The sequence below is a fragment of the Stegostoma tigrinum genome, chromosome 16 (genome assembly GCF_030684315.1).
Source record: "Stegostoma tigrinum isolate sSteTig4 chromosome 16, sSteTig4.hap1, whole genome shotgun sequence".
NCBI lineage: Eukaryota > Metazoa > Chordata > Chondrichthyes > Orectolobiformes > Stegostomatidae > Stegostoma > Stegostoma tigrinum.
This window is the reverse complement of record NC_081369.1, coordinates 45,518,335-45,533,402: the sequence shown is the minus strand read 5'-3', so window position 1 is coordinate 45,533,402 and position 15,068 is coordinate 45,518,335. Positions and strand designations below refer to the sequence as shown.

At 38.7% G+C, this 15,068-nt stretch overlaps 1 protein-coding gene across 1 annotated transcript; it reads right to left on the bottom strand.

The window, feature by feature from the left end:
- Positions 1-2,410: 2,410 nt before the first annotated feature.
- chmp1a (charged multivesicular body protein 1A) lies at positions 2,411-14,634 on the bottom strand. The gene is made up of 7 exons (XM_048546771.2): positions 14,539-14,634; positions 10,125-10,144; positions 9,145-9,222; positions 8,582-8,728; positions 7,756-7,884; positions 7,372-7,565; positions 2,411-4,818 (listed from the first exon to the last, which is right to left on the bottom strand). The coding sequence occupies exons 1-7, from the start codon at positions 14,543-14,545 to the stop codon at positions 4,797-4,799; spliced, it is 597 nt and encodes a 198-aa protein (XP_048402728.1). The 5' UTR covers positions 14,546-14,634; the 3' UTR covers positions 2,411-4,796.
- Between the last annotated feature and the right edge of the window lie 434 nt (positions 14,635-15,068).

The following is a 15,068-nucleotide window of genomic DNA, read 5'->3' as shown; positions in this document are numbered from 1 at the left end:
AAACTATAATTACTGTTCCTTCACTGTCACTGGGTCAAAATCCTGAAAACCTCCTTCCTCACAGCCTTGTGGGTGTACTCATAAATCACACCTGATGAAGCTACCAAACTGGCTTATTGTGTGTCAAACAGTGTAAGCAGCCAGCAATTAGGCAGAGTCAAACAATTCCACAACCAATGGATTAGATCTAAGGTCTACAAACCTGAAACACCCAACCACGAATGGTGGTGGACCATTTAATAACTCATAGGAGGCAGCTCTACAAATATCCTCATCCTCAATGATGGAAGAGCCCAGCACAACAGTGTAAAAGGTAGAGCTGATGCATTTGCAACAATCTTCAGCCAAAACTGCTGGATATGCACGAGTCATCTTGGACTCCAGTCTTCAGCTAATTGGTTCACTCCACATGGTATCAAAAAACGGAGGCACTGCATACAACAAAGGCTATTGGCCCTGACTACGTTCTGACAACAGAACGGAAGACTTGTGCTCCAAAAACTTGCCAAGTTGTTCCAGTACAGCTACAACACTGGCATCCACCCACAAATTTGGAAATTTGCCCAAGTTAGTCATGTGCACAAAAGTAACATGATGAACTCAACCAATTACCCCCCTGTCAGTTTATTCGCAATCAAAAGGTAAGGTGATGGAAAGTACCATCACCAGTGCCACCAAGCAGCGCCTTCCTACATTATCACAGGGTGAAAAACATGGAATATCCTCCCTACAGGCATTGTGTCTCTAGCTACAAGTGGACTGCAACAGTTACGGGCAGCAGCTCACTACCACCTTTTCAAGGATAACTAGATATGGGCAATAAGCGCTGCTCCAGCTGACTGCCCACATCATACAAGAGAATAAAAAACACAAGATTACAATACAAGAAGGCATCTTAATACTATCTGCTCGGGCAATTACAGATAGGGATCAAATGTTGGGCAAACTAAATCCTACAAAATCAGTGTTAAATGTAACATGGAAAATTAAAATAAGACTTTTCCTTTGCTTGACATGCCAAAAGTGTAATTTTTTATATTTCATTTTACAGGATGCAAGAAATTCCTGCAATTAGTATTTTACTGTGAATACCGAATTCATCCCACTCCAGTTTAACATCCAGTAACCTATTTTTTTTGGTAAACTTTTGGACACCTTGATATCTCCAACCTTTTGGTGACAGCCTGTTAAAACAGATATGAAGAATGCTCATCCTACATTGTAACCCAGTAGATCCTTGAAGCACACGGAAATAAAATCTGAGTCACCATCGTGAGACACTAAACAAATACATCGTGTAGATTTATAAAATATAAATCATGAGTGATATTGTGAATGGAAAAGCAAAACTTGGCCAAACACCAAGTACTGGCTGTACTCCAAATAGCTCTTCTAATCTAGTATCTTGTGTTAATGCTTGGACTGACTGTCATTGTCAAAATTAATTGAAGCCTTTCAGGAATGCTACATGTGCACCACCTAGTGGTAGGATGCTACTAACTCAGGAGTAAACCATTGGTCTTCTAGGCCTTCGATTAAAGAATGGCAGATCTTAGTCTCAACTGCGCTTTTCTACCCTTTACCCCAGAACTCGCTATGAGTCAGATTTCTGAACCAGTTGGAAATTGGGAAGGATAGAGGTGGAGAGATCAACAAAATGCATTGCAAACCTAAAAAAATCCAAAACAAAAAACATTGGAAATAAGCTCAATTCTTCATGAGAAAAGCCCTTCACGTACAGAATGAGTTGTGAATATTCTGAACTAAAACATTTATGTCCTTTTTTCAAATAAGAAATTGTAGACAGTCCAGATGTCACTTCACCAGTGCTTCATACAAAGATTCTCTGCTTTTATATTTCATTGCCCTTGCAATAAACCTCAACATTCCTAAATTCTTGGCATAATAATCTTTCTGACTCTGGTCCCTTTGTAGAGTAATCTCCTATTTAAAACGCAGTATGCTGCTTTACCATTCTTTTCGCTAAAATGGACATGTTCACACTTTCCTACATAATGATGTCATCTGCCGACTTTTTAACCCAATCACTTAGCCCAACTTTGCCCTTTTGTAGACTCTTACATCCCCATCTTGGTGTCAAGTTACCATGCTCGGCTCTTCATCCAAATCACTATTACAGATAGTAAATACCTGATGCCACAACACTGATACTTGTGGCATTCCATTAGTTATAGTTTCCCAAGCCAAAAATGACCCATCTATCTTTAATCTCTGCTCCCTGCTCATGTACAATACTCTTATCCATGATAATGTTATCTCCTGCACTGTGTGCTCTTATTTTGTGTAGCAATCTCTATTCCTTCTAACAGACAACAGGAAATGAGATAATTTAAATCCTTTATTTCAAAAATACAAATCACATTAAAACTAAATCTGAAAATAACTTCAACATTAATCTGCATATAAATAATCACATTACCCAAACAAAAAAGTCACAGCCCAACTAAAACAAATATTAAAATCAATCACACAGTATAGCAACAGAAAATATTTATTTCGAAAGGAATATAAAACATTTCCAGGCACCTATTCAAGTGTTTCAAAGAATCTAAACAGCAAACATTGTTATTGCTATTACATACTTAAAATACAAGAATGAATTAAAGCACACACAAGCCAAATATTGCATTTGTTGAAAACTGAAGTGAAAACAGAAAATACTAGAAATACCAACTGGCAATCCATAAAGAAAATGTATTAACATTTTAGGTCACCAACCTCTTGTTAGTTCTAATTCTCCATTGATGCTGCCTGAACTTCTGAGAACTTTCCATATTTATGTTTATTTCATAAATTTTGGCTGAGTATTTTTAAAACAACTTTCATAGTTAGGTAGTCTAGCTCGCTGTATTTTTCAGCATGTAGCTCTAATCTTCATGGTCTGTGAACATTCTAGTTTATAGCAGCATTCAGGCACCACTGTAAGAAAGTAAGTAATTTAAAGGCTTTAATTGCTAAATTAAGCTGTGGGGGAACTTTTTAGCACATGAGCAGCAACTTCAGTGTCACTATTTTGAGATATTAATGTGTTATTAAACGGGTTTGGTGATAATGCAGAACAAATTACCTGATTGTTTTAACCACCTAAAATTTTCAAAACTGCAGCCTGTTTTGGATAAGGAATCATACAGGCATTTGATCTAAATAGCTAAAAATAGAAAAAAAAAATCAACAACAACCTGTGAATATGTAGAGTGCACTGCATTAGCATGGAGTCCTTGTTTAAATTTGATAGACCACTGAATTACAGAATACCTAATGCTGCTGTTTTCATTAATGAGGCAAAAATTGTGTTGGAATGAACTTGGTTGCATTTCAATTTAATTACATTGCAATCTAAAGGTTACTGAAATAGTTAAAGCACACCTGGATAAAAATTTAGGCCACGTGCTATAATTGGCTTTAGTTTAAAATCAAGGCTACACCATAAATCATACAAATTGCTAAGCAATTATGACAAAATTTTACATGGAGGAGTGAAGTATTTTAACCGATAATGTGCAACTTCCACATGACAGTGAGCATTTCCAAAAAGTTTAACTTCTGAAGGTAATTCCCAAATACACGATTACAAAACTTGTGATTGTGTGCTTATTATCTTGCTGAACATTCAGACTGACAGTCTAACACAATTCAGGACTTTATGTCCTATCCTTCTTTCTCCTAGTCTAAATGGTCTAATTCCAATAAGTCCGAACTGCATATGTTCAAGGTACAACTTGAAAGGTATACACAAATATATTTTGTACATTGTCTTGTATTCCAGTGAGCATACTTGAAGTTATAATCAACTGCTTACTGAATTCAGAGTAGTCGCATAACTAATTTCTGCAAATTAATATCATTTTAAGAAAAAACCAGGGCACACAAAAGAGGCACTTTTTAAAATAAGGCCAGATTGTTTCAAATTCTTGATTGCATCTACAGTTGCAGTTGTAACATTATTCTTGCTTAGTTGGCAGAGCAAAGGTAACAAATCCCCATCCCATAAATGATATCAGAGACTCTAGGTCCACTCACAGGAGACAGCCGATTGGCTGTCAGAGTTTATGACAATATATGTGAACCAAAATCATGTGTGGCTAAAGCATGCCATCATTCTATTCTCAACTGTAGAAAAGGTAAAGAGATCTCATTTCCTACTGTTTTGACCTAATTGCTTGTTGCACAGAAGTCAGCACACCTTACTGGAAACAGCAGCCTACAGGAAGAGTTTACCAACTGATACAAGTTCACTTCATAAGGTAAAGATAGAAGAATATTTCATCCTCAGATAGCATTCCGTCCAGGTAGACACATGCAAAATTCAGCAAATCAATACTCTGAAAAAGCAAAATCCTTCCAGAACTCTGAAACACTTAATAAAACTTCAGGTGGCCACCTATCCTGCATATTGCCCCAAGATCAGCCAAACCAGAATGGTCTCAGAATCAAGAATGAAGACAAGTTTGCAGTCTTTCAGTATGGTTCTGAAGCAAGCTACAAATTAATTTGAGTGTGTACATCATATTAACATAAAAGCATAAAGGGCTTGTCAGAAAGTTTTACTTCAGATTCAGTGATAAAAGTCATGACTATGAGAATCTATAGTTAACCCTCTAATATACATATTTTTAAATTCAGACTAGCTTTTATAAGAGCTTAAAGTGAAAGTAGTTAATCATACTAATGTATGTATAATGAAAGTAAACATTTTTGGCCATTATACACATTGTACAAAAGTGACACAGGGTCATACACAGTCCATCAGCTGGGATTAGAAGCAAACTCCACTTTCAATTCCTCAAAGCAGCCAACCTGGAAAAGAACATTGATAAGTCATGAGAGCACCAGGAAAACAAAATTACATACACACTTTGTTTAAACATTTTAAAATTACAAAGTTTGAACTCAGGATTACAACAAATAAATTTGGTTGTATATTTTTTCCCACACGCAGGATTGGGTACATTATGGCCATGCCGCTGACCATTTTACCAAAGCAAACAAGTACAGAATGATGTATTCAACAGTAGATGCAATTTCACATTGGACAACGCTTGAGATTCCACAAATGTTATTGTGGACAATAAAAACTCAAAGTATGAGAAGGTAACATACTAACATGGATTGAACATCAGTTAACTAACAGAAAGCAGGAAATAGGCACAAGTGGGCCATGCTCTGGTTGGCAACGTGTAACGTATGGTGTGTCTCAGAGATTTTTATAACTGACTTGGCTGACGGGACCAAAAGGTCCAGTTGTTAAATTTGAAGATGACAAAAGATAGACGAGGGAGGTAATTTGTGAAAATAACATATGGGCACTGCAAAGGGATTAAGAGAGCTTCCGTGAATGAAAAGGTTATGTCAAATGAAGTATACTGTGGGAAGATGACAGTTATACATTTTGGCAAAAAATTATTTAAATTGTAAGGAGGTTGCAGTGCTTTTAAAATGCAGAGGGATTTGGGTATATTCGTGCATGAATCATAAAAGATTTGTGTGCAGGTACAGCAAGTCGTTTGGAAAGCCAACAGAATACTATTGCTTATTGTGAGGGGAACTGAATGCAAGACTAGAGAGATTATGCTTCAGTTATTCAGGGCATTGATGACACCGCGCCCGAAGTACTGCAAAGTTACAGCCTTCCTTAAATAAGGAGACCAAAAAAGCATGTTGGTCACAGTTCACAGAAGATGTAGTAGACTAATACCTGGGGTGGGCTGTATTAGGAGGAAAGATTGCTCAGGATAGGGTCAAGTTTAGGAAAGAAAGTGGCAACTTGATCGAAATACAAAATCCTGCAGGGTCTTGACAGGGTGTATGTGAAAAGAGCTGGTGTTGGCTGGTTGTAAATAAAGGGTAGCCCATTTAAGACACAGATGATGAGAAGCAGGGTTTTTGAATAATTTTAAAGGCAGATAGGCATATAGATTCTTGATAGGCATGGCAGTGAAAGGTTAAGCCAAGAGGGAAGGCGCAGCGGTAATGGGAACTGCAGATGCTGGATAATCCGAGATAACAAAGCGTGGAGCTGGATGGGCACAGGAGGCCAAGCAGCATCTTAGGAGCACAAAAGCTGACGTTTCGGGCCTAGACCCTTCATCTATCTCCAAGATGGATGCCTCTGTTTTATATCCTCTCCATCCCAATTCAGCTTTTGTGCTCCTAAGATGCTGCTTGGCCTGCTGTGTTCATCCAGCTCCACACTTTGTTAACAGGGAAGGTGCAATGTTCAAATAGCAATGATCTTATTAAATGGCTAAGTGGTTTACTTTTGCTACTAAACTTCTGTGTTTGCTAAATAATCCTAAGTATTCCAGAAATTATATTAACAACTAAAGATTGTCAGTCAGCACTGGCGTACATCAAAACCTACATACACTAATACAAAGGACCCTTGTATTGCAGACAGAAATAGTGCATATGCATTGTGCCTGTTTCAACTTAACTAAAAGATGACAAACATTGTTCAGTTTACAACTCAGGACAATGCCTTGACCCATCAAATGATGGTTTAAACTTGAACAACTTTGCAAGATAACTGCCAGTCATCTGGCAGACACCAGGTAACTGGTGGTTTTGCCATGCTAACATATCTACCTGAGATCAAGTTCTAATCAACCCGAAATCAGTTACACTTTAATGAATAGCTGCAAGAAGCTACACATATCAGAGCATATCAAATGACTGACTTGAATTTTGTTGCACTTTAAAAGCGAGACTATTTTAAGACCTCAGCCATGGCTGTGGAAGCAAGGGAGATTTTGGGTGGACTATTAAAAGAAAAAGGATGAAGACTGTGACAGTAATAACATAAATATATCAGACAGCGGGTAGACAGTAGACCAGAAAAAAGTAAGAGGCCTTTGAATAAATGGTGGACCAGGGAATTGGGATGGAGAGGATATAAAACAGAGGCATCCATCTCGGAGATAGAAAGGGATGGGAGGAAGGTCTGATCATTTTACGGACAAGGGCACGGGGAAACTTAAAAAAAAATTAATGCACACCTTTAATAAGATGATTGACAGAGGAGTTCAATAAACCAGGATACCAAGCCACCCTGTTCCTACTCAAACATTACATTTACATTCCATTGAAAAACTCCTTTAAACTAGCATTCCAATCACAGAAAAGGCTTACATTAGACTTCTAAATGAACTGTGGCAGGAAATTCCAAAGTAAATAGATTTGTTATAGTTATTTCACAGTGCTGCTGGAAATAGCCAGGGAAACTCATTTGAATTGCATCTCATATGTTGCATTACTTCTCTCATATCCACTACAATAAGATTTAAAGTTTATAATCCATTTACAAATGTTATATTAAAACAGTTTAAAATGTAAGTGTCCCATAGCTCCCACCTTTTTGAAAGCTGGTCTTCCTTATCCTGTTCACGTACAGAGGATTCACCAAGGGATGCTGCACCTTCTGGAAGTTGGTTTAGTTGGTCCATGACCTCCAGCCCATTTTCCTCTGCAATCTGCATGATGAGGCTATCAACCTGTTCTTGAGGAGTGGTCAGTGTCATTGCAGAACTCATCGAGTCCTCCATCACCTGTAAATAAAAATGTGCCACTTAGTAACAACTTGCACTTAACAATACAGACAGGCAGAAAATACAAGGGAAACAATAAAACGATTCCAAATATCTATGTACAACGAACTAAAACATTTAAAGAAGAATAAAGGATCCAAAAAGATGTACACAAATATCAGTTGTCTTCAACAGTGGAAAAAGTACTTACTGAAGTGTGGACATCAAGGTTCTGAACCTGTTGCTCAAATTTGTCCATTACAGCAGAAATCTTTTGCAAATCCATGGATTTCAGTGCCTTATCCAATCCTTGTGTTACACGCGCCATATTCTTTGTAACCTAGAGATATAAGTAAAAAATAAATCAAAGTCTGAAATCTGTCAAAAGATTGATCCATCTCATTAAATAAAATATAGATGTTGTTACCTTGGTCTTGATTATCAATTAAGGCCACAGCATGTTGTACACATTCCAGGATCCATTCTATCTACTTAGCCTAAATGCACATCATTGGTTTTAATTTTTCCACAATTAAATATGCTTCCATTACACCCTCTTATCACAGAGTATGTAGATTCTGTGATACATACTGAGTCAGCACAATAATAGTACTACAACTTCAAATTTATAAAAGTGCACATGACTGTTCACAGTTTATCCACCTCAGTAACTGCCTTAAGGATCTTGTGCTTTCTCTTTACCTTTTGCTTCACCAATATTCTAATATGTATTATCATGCCACTTCTGCTTCTTTAAATTGGGATTATTCATCCAGTAGTCCTTGCATTGTGAAGTAAGGCTTACTAAAACAAAAAGGACAATTTCATCTTGTCAGTCAATCCACGAACAATTCCCTTGACTCAAAGATTTACATAAGAGGGACAGAGACGAGAAAGATGGGCAACTATCCTGTGCATACCAGGTCTGATCAGCATTATTTGTGCATCTGCAGAACATTCTCAACAATTTGTAATAAGTCCGGTACATGGAGCACAGGAATGAAGTTCTTTGAGAAGTACCAGCAGTTATTTCATACCCCTTTCATCGTGACTGCTGTCTGCACCTTCGATGCTACAGCATCTACCCGGGAAGCTGTTCGCAACCAGTTCAGTCCTTCATTTTTCTTTCTAATTGCATTTTCGGCATAGATCTTTGCTCCTTCAATGTTTTTTTGTTGAAGAGCCTTGGGTGGAAGAAGAAAAAGTGATTATCATTCTCATAATCCTCCTTCTCACTTTACCACTTAAGACTGGAAGCATACAGGTAAAAATTTGGAACACAATTATTGATAAAAGCCAAAATAAAATTGGGTGGGTGGGTGGCACGATTAAGTAGCCTAAAAGTGACAGTAACATATCAACAGGTGACAATTATTTGAATAGTTGTGAATCATAGAAGTCAGTACATGTGACAGCTCTGCCTTACTTCCAACAGTTACAGATGGGATCTAATTACCAAGCAACAAAACCAATGAAAATACTACCTAGCCTATCAAGTTTACTCATTCTGGCACGAGATCAAAATTATAAGAATATGCACTGTAATAAGTAGTTATATTCAGGAAATCATCAACTGAAAATATGCAAAGCAAACACTAACCTTCTTCACTTTAGCTTGCTCAGCTTTGGAATCCTTTTCTGCCTTCTTAGCCAATCTCTCCAGCTGTTTTGATGTAAACTGTAAGAGATTCAAAAGAATGATAAAATACCTCGATGTAATATGTATAAAAAAAGCAGCAAAGTAATTCTTCCAGTATTGAGTCTTCCCTGCCCCAAATTTTGGGCATGTTCCCTTAGTAAATCATTCTAGAGGTGATTTTTCTCATGTGATCCTGAACAATGAATGTCAATAAACAGATAGCATCAGAAATGTCCCACAGCAATTTAAAAACACCCAAACCTAGTTCTAGTGGCAAGTAGAAGAGAAACGATAATCAAATCAAAGCAAAGCACTATAGATGCTGGAGATCAAAACCAACCAATGGAGAAATTCAGTTAATCTGGCAGCATCTGCTTCAGAACTGAGAAGGAGTCACGCTGGGCTCAAAACATAAATGTTTCTCTATCCACAGATGCTGCCAGAACTAATGAGTTTCTCCAGCATTTGTTTTCCAGTACAGGATAAGAATTGCTGGATAATGAGCTAAAGGGGAAGTCCTGCCCTTTGCTTTCCAATTATTGACAAATGGGGCTGTCCACTTTTTCTGGTTAATACTAGCTAACTTAGAAAGACCAGAAATCAATTCTTTGAGCTTCTATGTCTGTGAGCATGTTGTTTTTTTTTAAACCCTGGGGTGACAGTCATGGTACTGGTGATGGGGAAGGGAAGGGCAGAGAACACATGACATAAGAAGCTCCACAGGTAGTGGGCCATAGAGGAGAGATGAGAGAGCACAATAAATTGATTGATCCTTTTGCTGTAAATAGGCTGTGTGCATGTATAGTTTGTGTATAGGTTTCAATGAGAAATCCTACCACACTACTGTACTGCAATTGCATCATAGGCAATGTGAAATTTGTAAATTAACATGCTAGTAAATTTCTAAAACAGGAAAAACAAATTAGATTTTTGGTCCTTACCCGTAACTGAAACAAAGTATCTGTAACAACAAACAAAAAGAGACAATTAAACACAAATCAGCATTATTGACATTTATTTGTTATCAAGTGTCAAACATGTGCATCTTACTTGTACAAGTCAATTTGTCAAGAAGGCATGTGCTTTCATCTACAGCATCCTTTTCTAACCTCAGGACATTATTATAAACTAATAGTCATTAATCCGGCAGCAACACTGAAGCTGCATGTTCAAATCCCACAACATGAAGTTGTGAACTGGCTACAAATACAGCCTCACAAATGTTGCCCAATTTCAAATGTCAAGTGAAAAGAAAATGAGGAAACCAACAGAAGAAATACATAAGGCCGATTCCACACAGCATCATCAGTATATCTATATGTTGATGACTGGAACAGAAAGTTCAAAAATTACAATGTTTTTTCAGCTGATTCTTAGGGGACTTGACCACATGGATGTGAAAGGATGTTTCTCTTTTGGGAGAATCTAAAATTAAGGTCATATTTTAAAATTAAAGAGTCACCCATTTAAAATGGAGACAAAAGAAACCTTTTCTTTCCTCCGAGGGTTCAGAGTTTTTGAAATTCTCTTCCTGAAAAGGCAGCAGATGCTGAAACGCTAAATATTTTCATGACAAAGGTAGATAGATTCTTGATTACCAAGTTGAAGAAAGTTTATCTGGGAAATGCACAAACAGAGTTGAGGTTAGAATCAGATCAGCCATGTCCTTATGAATGGCAGACCAGGGGGCTGTAGGGCCAAGTGGCCTACTCAAAGTCCACGTTCATGTTTTCACACTTTGGATCATCAACCACACTGCAGATCAACATGAGTCCATACATTAACTACCTATAATGGAATGCAAACATGATTTCCAGCTTCAATCTAACGGCATCACATTGCCGACACTAGATTTTCATGGCCATCTTTTTAAAAGATTTAAGTACAACTCATATTTTCAAAGATAAATGCATTATCTAAACAGGAAATCAGTGATACCCAGAATCAGCTTTCTGTACACCTAACCTCAATACTTAGACTGATTAATTCAAAACACCCAGTTTGCTGAAATTTCTCTCCATTAAATCTTGATATACATTTCTTTACCTCCAATTTTTATTTTAGAGTGAGACAAAGTATTTTGAATCTACTTGCACTGGATATAGAGAAGCAATTTGGATACTGTAAGAAGCATGAAAATTCATAAAAAGGGACTATTGTAGGAACAAATGTTATACTGTAGATCTTCCCAAGTATTCTAACAACGTGAAGTGATGTCATATGTTGATCACCTCATTTTACAGGGTGTGGCTTCAGACTGAAACCAGGAAGTGTCTAACATGTCAAGTTGGAAATCCAAACCCAGAAAAGTCAATGTTAGTCAAAAAATGCTACACATTTTTCTTAAAGACGAGGTTGAATTCAATTAAGTCATTCTCTGGTGCCAGGCCCATGAACTCAATCAGAACACGTGAGTTTTTAAAAATTCTCTTGTGGCCAGTGTTTAACATCTGTCCCTATTTATCACTGAGAAGGCACTGAGCTGCTGTCTTGAACAGCCACAACGTGTGTTAAAGATTCGGAAATCACATTAAATTTTTAAGTCACTAGTTAGTTTTCAGGCAAAGCTAGATGAGCCTAGCCCAACAGTACAGCAAAGCTGTGGCCCTCTTAAGACCACAGAAAGATCGTTAACCCTAAAAATTATATGTTAATTATATTGCTCAACTGCATGCAGTTCAGCTTCTCTCACCCAACTACACTCCAATATTTTGCCATTTAAGGCTAGGCGATGACCTAGTGGTATTATTGCTGGACTATTAATCCAGAGACCTGGGTTCAATTCCAGTCGTTGACTTTGAATTCATTCAAAATCTGGAATTATGAATCTAACGATGACCATGAAACCACTGTCGATTAACAAGGAAAATCCATCTGATTCAGTAATGTCAAAGGGAAGAAATCTGCCAACCTTACCTGGTCTACATGAAACTCAAAATCTCAGCAATGTTGTTGACTCTTAATGGTCTACTGCAGTAGGCAATAAAAAAAGTTGGCCGAACCAGCAACATCCTCATTTCATGAATGAATTTAAAAATCTGATCTTTATGACAATGCCCTCCAAATCCCCAGGTTGGAATTGTTCACTACTGGACAATAGAATTTCACAATCTCTAGGGTGCTATCTGAAGGAATCACACCTATTTAATCCTGTTAACTGATGCTGCAAGTACAAGTTTGTCAAGAGATTCATTAGAGAATGAGAATTAAATATAGAAAATGAGCCATAGCAGACTAATTATAACAACCTTATTAGGTTGCCAACATGGCATTTCATTCAACCCCCAGAGAATCACAACTTCACATTCTTTTTATCACAAAAATCATTCATTTCCAATCCCAGGTCACCCATTTTCCCAATACCCAAGTCCATGTGGAATTGAAGCCCTTACTTGTACTTTTGTCACCTGCACACTCCATATTCCAAATCTGTCCTTGACAGAACTCCACCCATAATAAATGAGTCATTCAATGTTCTACTGCCTACATCCCATCCTGCAGCTGAAGCATCAACCTTATCCTCTCTGATCTACACCAGTTTTCCAATAGGTCAGATTTCATATTATCCTTGTTTTTAAATTTCTTCATGGGCTCACTCCTCCCCCTCAATATATTTCTCTCACTGAGAAAATCCTTTCTGGAAACACCCGATTACACTCTAGCCTCTTATGGATGTCCCATTTCTTTCTTTCCATTTTTGAGGGCCACACTTTACAACATTTGAATTCCCCATTTTAGGGTTCTCTTCCTAAATCACTATGTTTTCCAGCTTTAAGATCCCTCTTAAAATAACTTCAACCAATTTTTGGTCACCTTTCACAATGCCATATTCTTTGGCTCATTGTTCATTTTTCCATTATGCCTGTGTAGTACCTCGACATTCTCTTAGTTGGAAGAACTAAATGAACACAAGTTGCTGTCTTTTACAGTCAGTCTTGGCTCAATGGCTCACGTGCTGTCCTCAGCCAGAAAGGCATGGGTTAGCTACCCCCATATTAAATTATCAAGCATTTAAGGGAGGCTGACACTGTAGTGCAGTAATGAGATAGTTTTGCCTTTCCAATGAGGCATTAAGATGAGAGCCTACCAAGGTCATCGAACATTTGCTGCACAGAAGCAGACCACTTTGCCCATTACATTTGTGCTGGGTCTGTGAAGAAGTTCACTTTGTGCTACTGTCCTTCTCACCCCCACCCCCCCCACCACCCCCCCCACTCCGCCCCACCCCAGACAGCCTTGCACATTTATCTTGAGATAATTAGTCTATTCTTTTCAGAAAGCCATAATTGAACCTGCACTGATCTTTACAGGCAGTACATGCCCAACCAGATCTTAACTATTCACTGCAGAAGACAGCTTTCCATGCTGTTGACTTTCACAAAGAAAGCAAACACCTGGGTCTCAAACATCTCACCAACTGCAAGTTTTTCCCTGACCAGTCCCCTCATGATTTAGAATATTTAGAAAAGTAAACAAAGGGTCTGTCTTGTCTAACACAACCTTCAATCATTACAAAGATGATCTGTTCATTTAATTTATTTCTGCTTATGATTGTCTGGATGTGAGTTTGCTCGCTGAGCTCGAAGGTTAGTTTTCAGACATTTCGTCACCATTCTAGGTAACATCATCAGTCAGCCTCTGATGAAGCGCTGGTGTTGTTATGTCCCGCTTTCTATCTTCTCTCTTCACAAACTAACAAGTAAACATTGTCTACCCTTCAAATGCAACTCATTAGCTGTGAAGCAGACAGGAAACAAAAGCAATTTTACAAATGTAAGCTATTCCTTTTCACTTGAATCCCTTTAAGCCATACCCCTTTGCTAGTATGTATCAAACACCTCCACTTAGGGCCCTAATCAGGGGTGACCTCTTCACTTCTACATGTACCTGGTGCACAGGGACAGATGAGGGTCCCCTGTTCTGCTTCACTTCCAGCTAATCACCCACATCCCATCCACCCTCGAAACATCAGCTTTTGTGCTCCTGAGATGCTCCTTGGCCTGCTGTGTTCATCCAGCTCCACACTTTGTTATCTCGGATTCTCCAGCATCTGCAGTTCCCATTATCTCTACCCTTACCCCCTTTATTTACTTGCCCCCACATTTACCAATCCCACTTCTCACTACCCTCTTACTTTCCTTCCCGCCCCAACACCCCTGATTTACTCCTCTCCCCTCATTTACTCCACACCCTCATATATTTACTTCCCACTATGGCTAACGCTGTTGCATCCGTGTCCAGGTCAAAACTAAAGCCTGACAACCCCAGCTAAACGAAACCGAGCGAGTGAACAATACTGCGGGGCGCAGCGCCGTGTCCTCGGTGAAAGGAGCTGTCGGGTTTGAACGAGCCTACCATCCATGGTCTCCCTGAGCAGCGACGGCGGCGGCTGCTTCCTTCTTCCGGCAAGCTAGGCCCCAACCTCCGCTCCCAACTCTCGCGAGGTACCCCGGTGACGTCATGGCCACGCCGCCCGCGTTTGTCATGTGACGCGGACGTACCGCCGGGTGACGTCACAGGGGCTCTTCTGACAGTGCTGTCGGTCGGTGGTAGCGCACTCTGTTGGTTCATAGCCGCACATTAGGCTTTTGTTTGTTTTGGTCGTCATGGGTATCTCAAGCAGCTACTGGAAACGTCGGAAGGATAAAGTACAAGAGTTAGTCTTCAGTGGGCACAAAGTTAATTTTTTAAAAAATTGTGCTGCAGTTTAATTTTAAATTCTTCCCTGCTTTTGTTCCACGTACAATTTTTACTTCTGACCATTGATGTTTTTTTAAGCAACCTGTGGAAATCTGCACTTTCGTCTGTAAGTTGCTTATTTATGTCCATTGTGTTGCTGAGAATTTTGTACAAGCAAGGGGACATCTGTTTGCACTCAGTCCCAA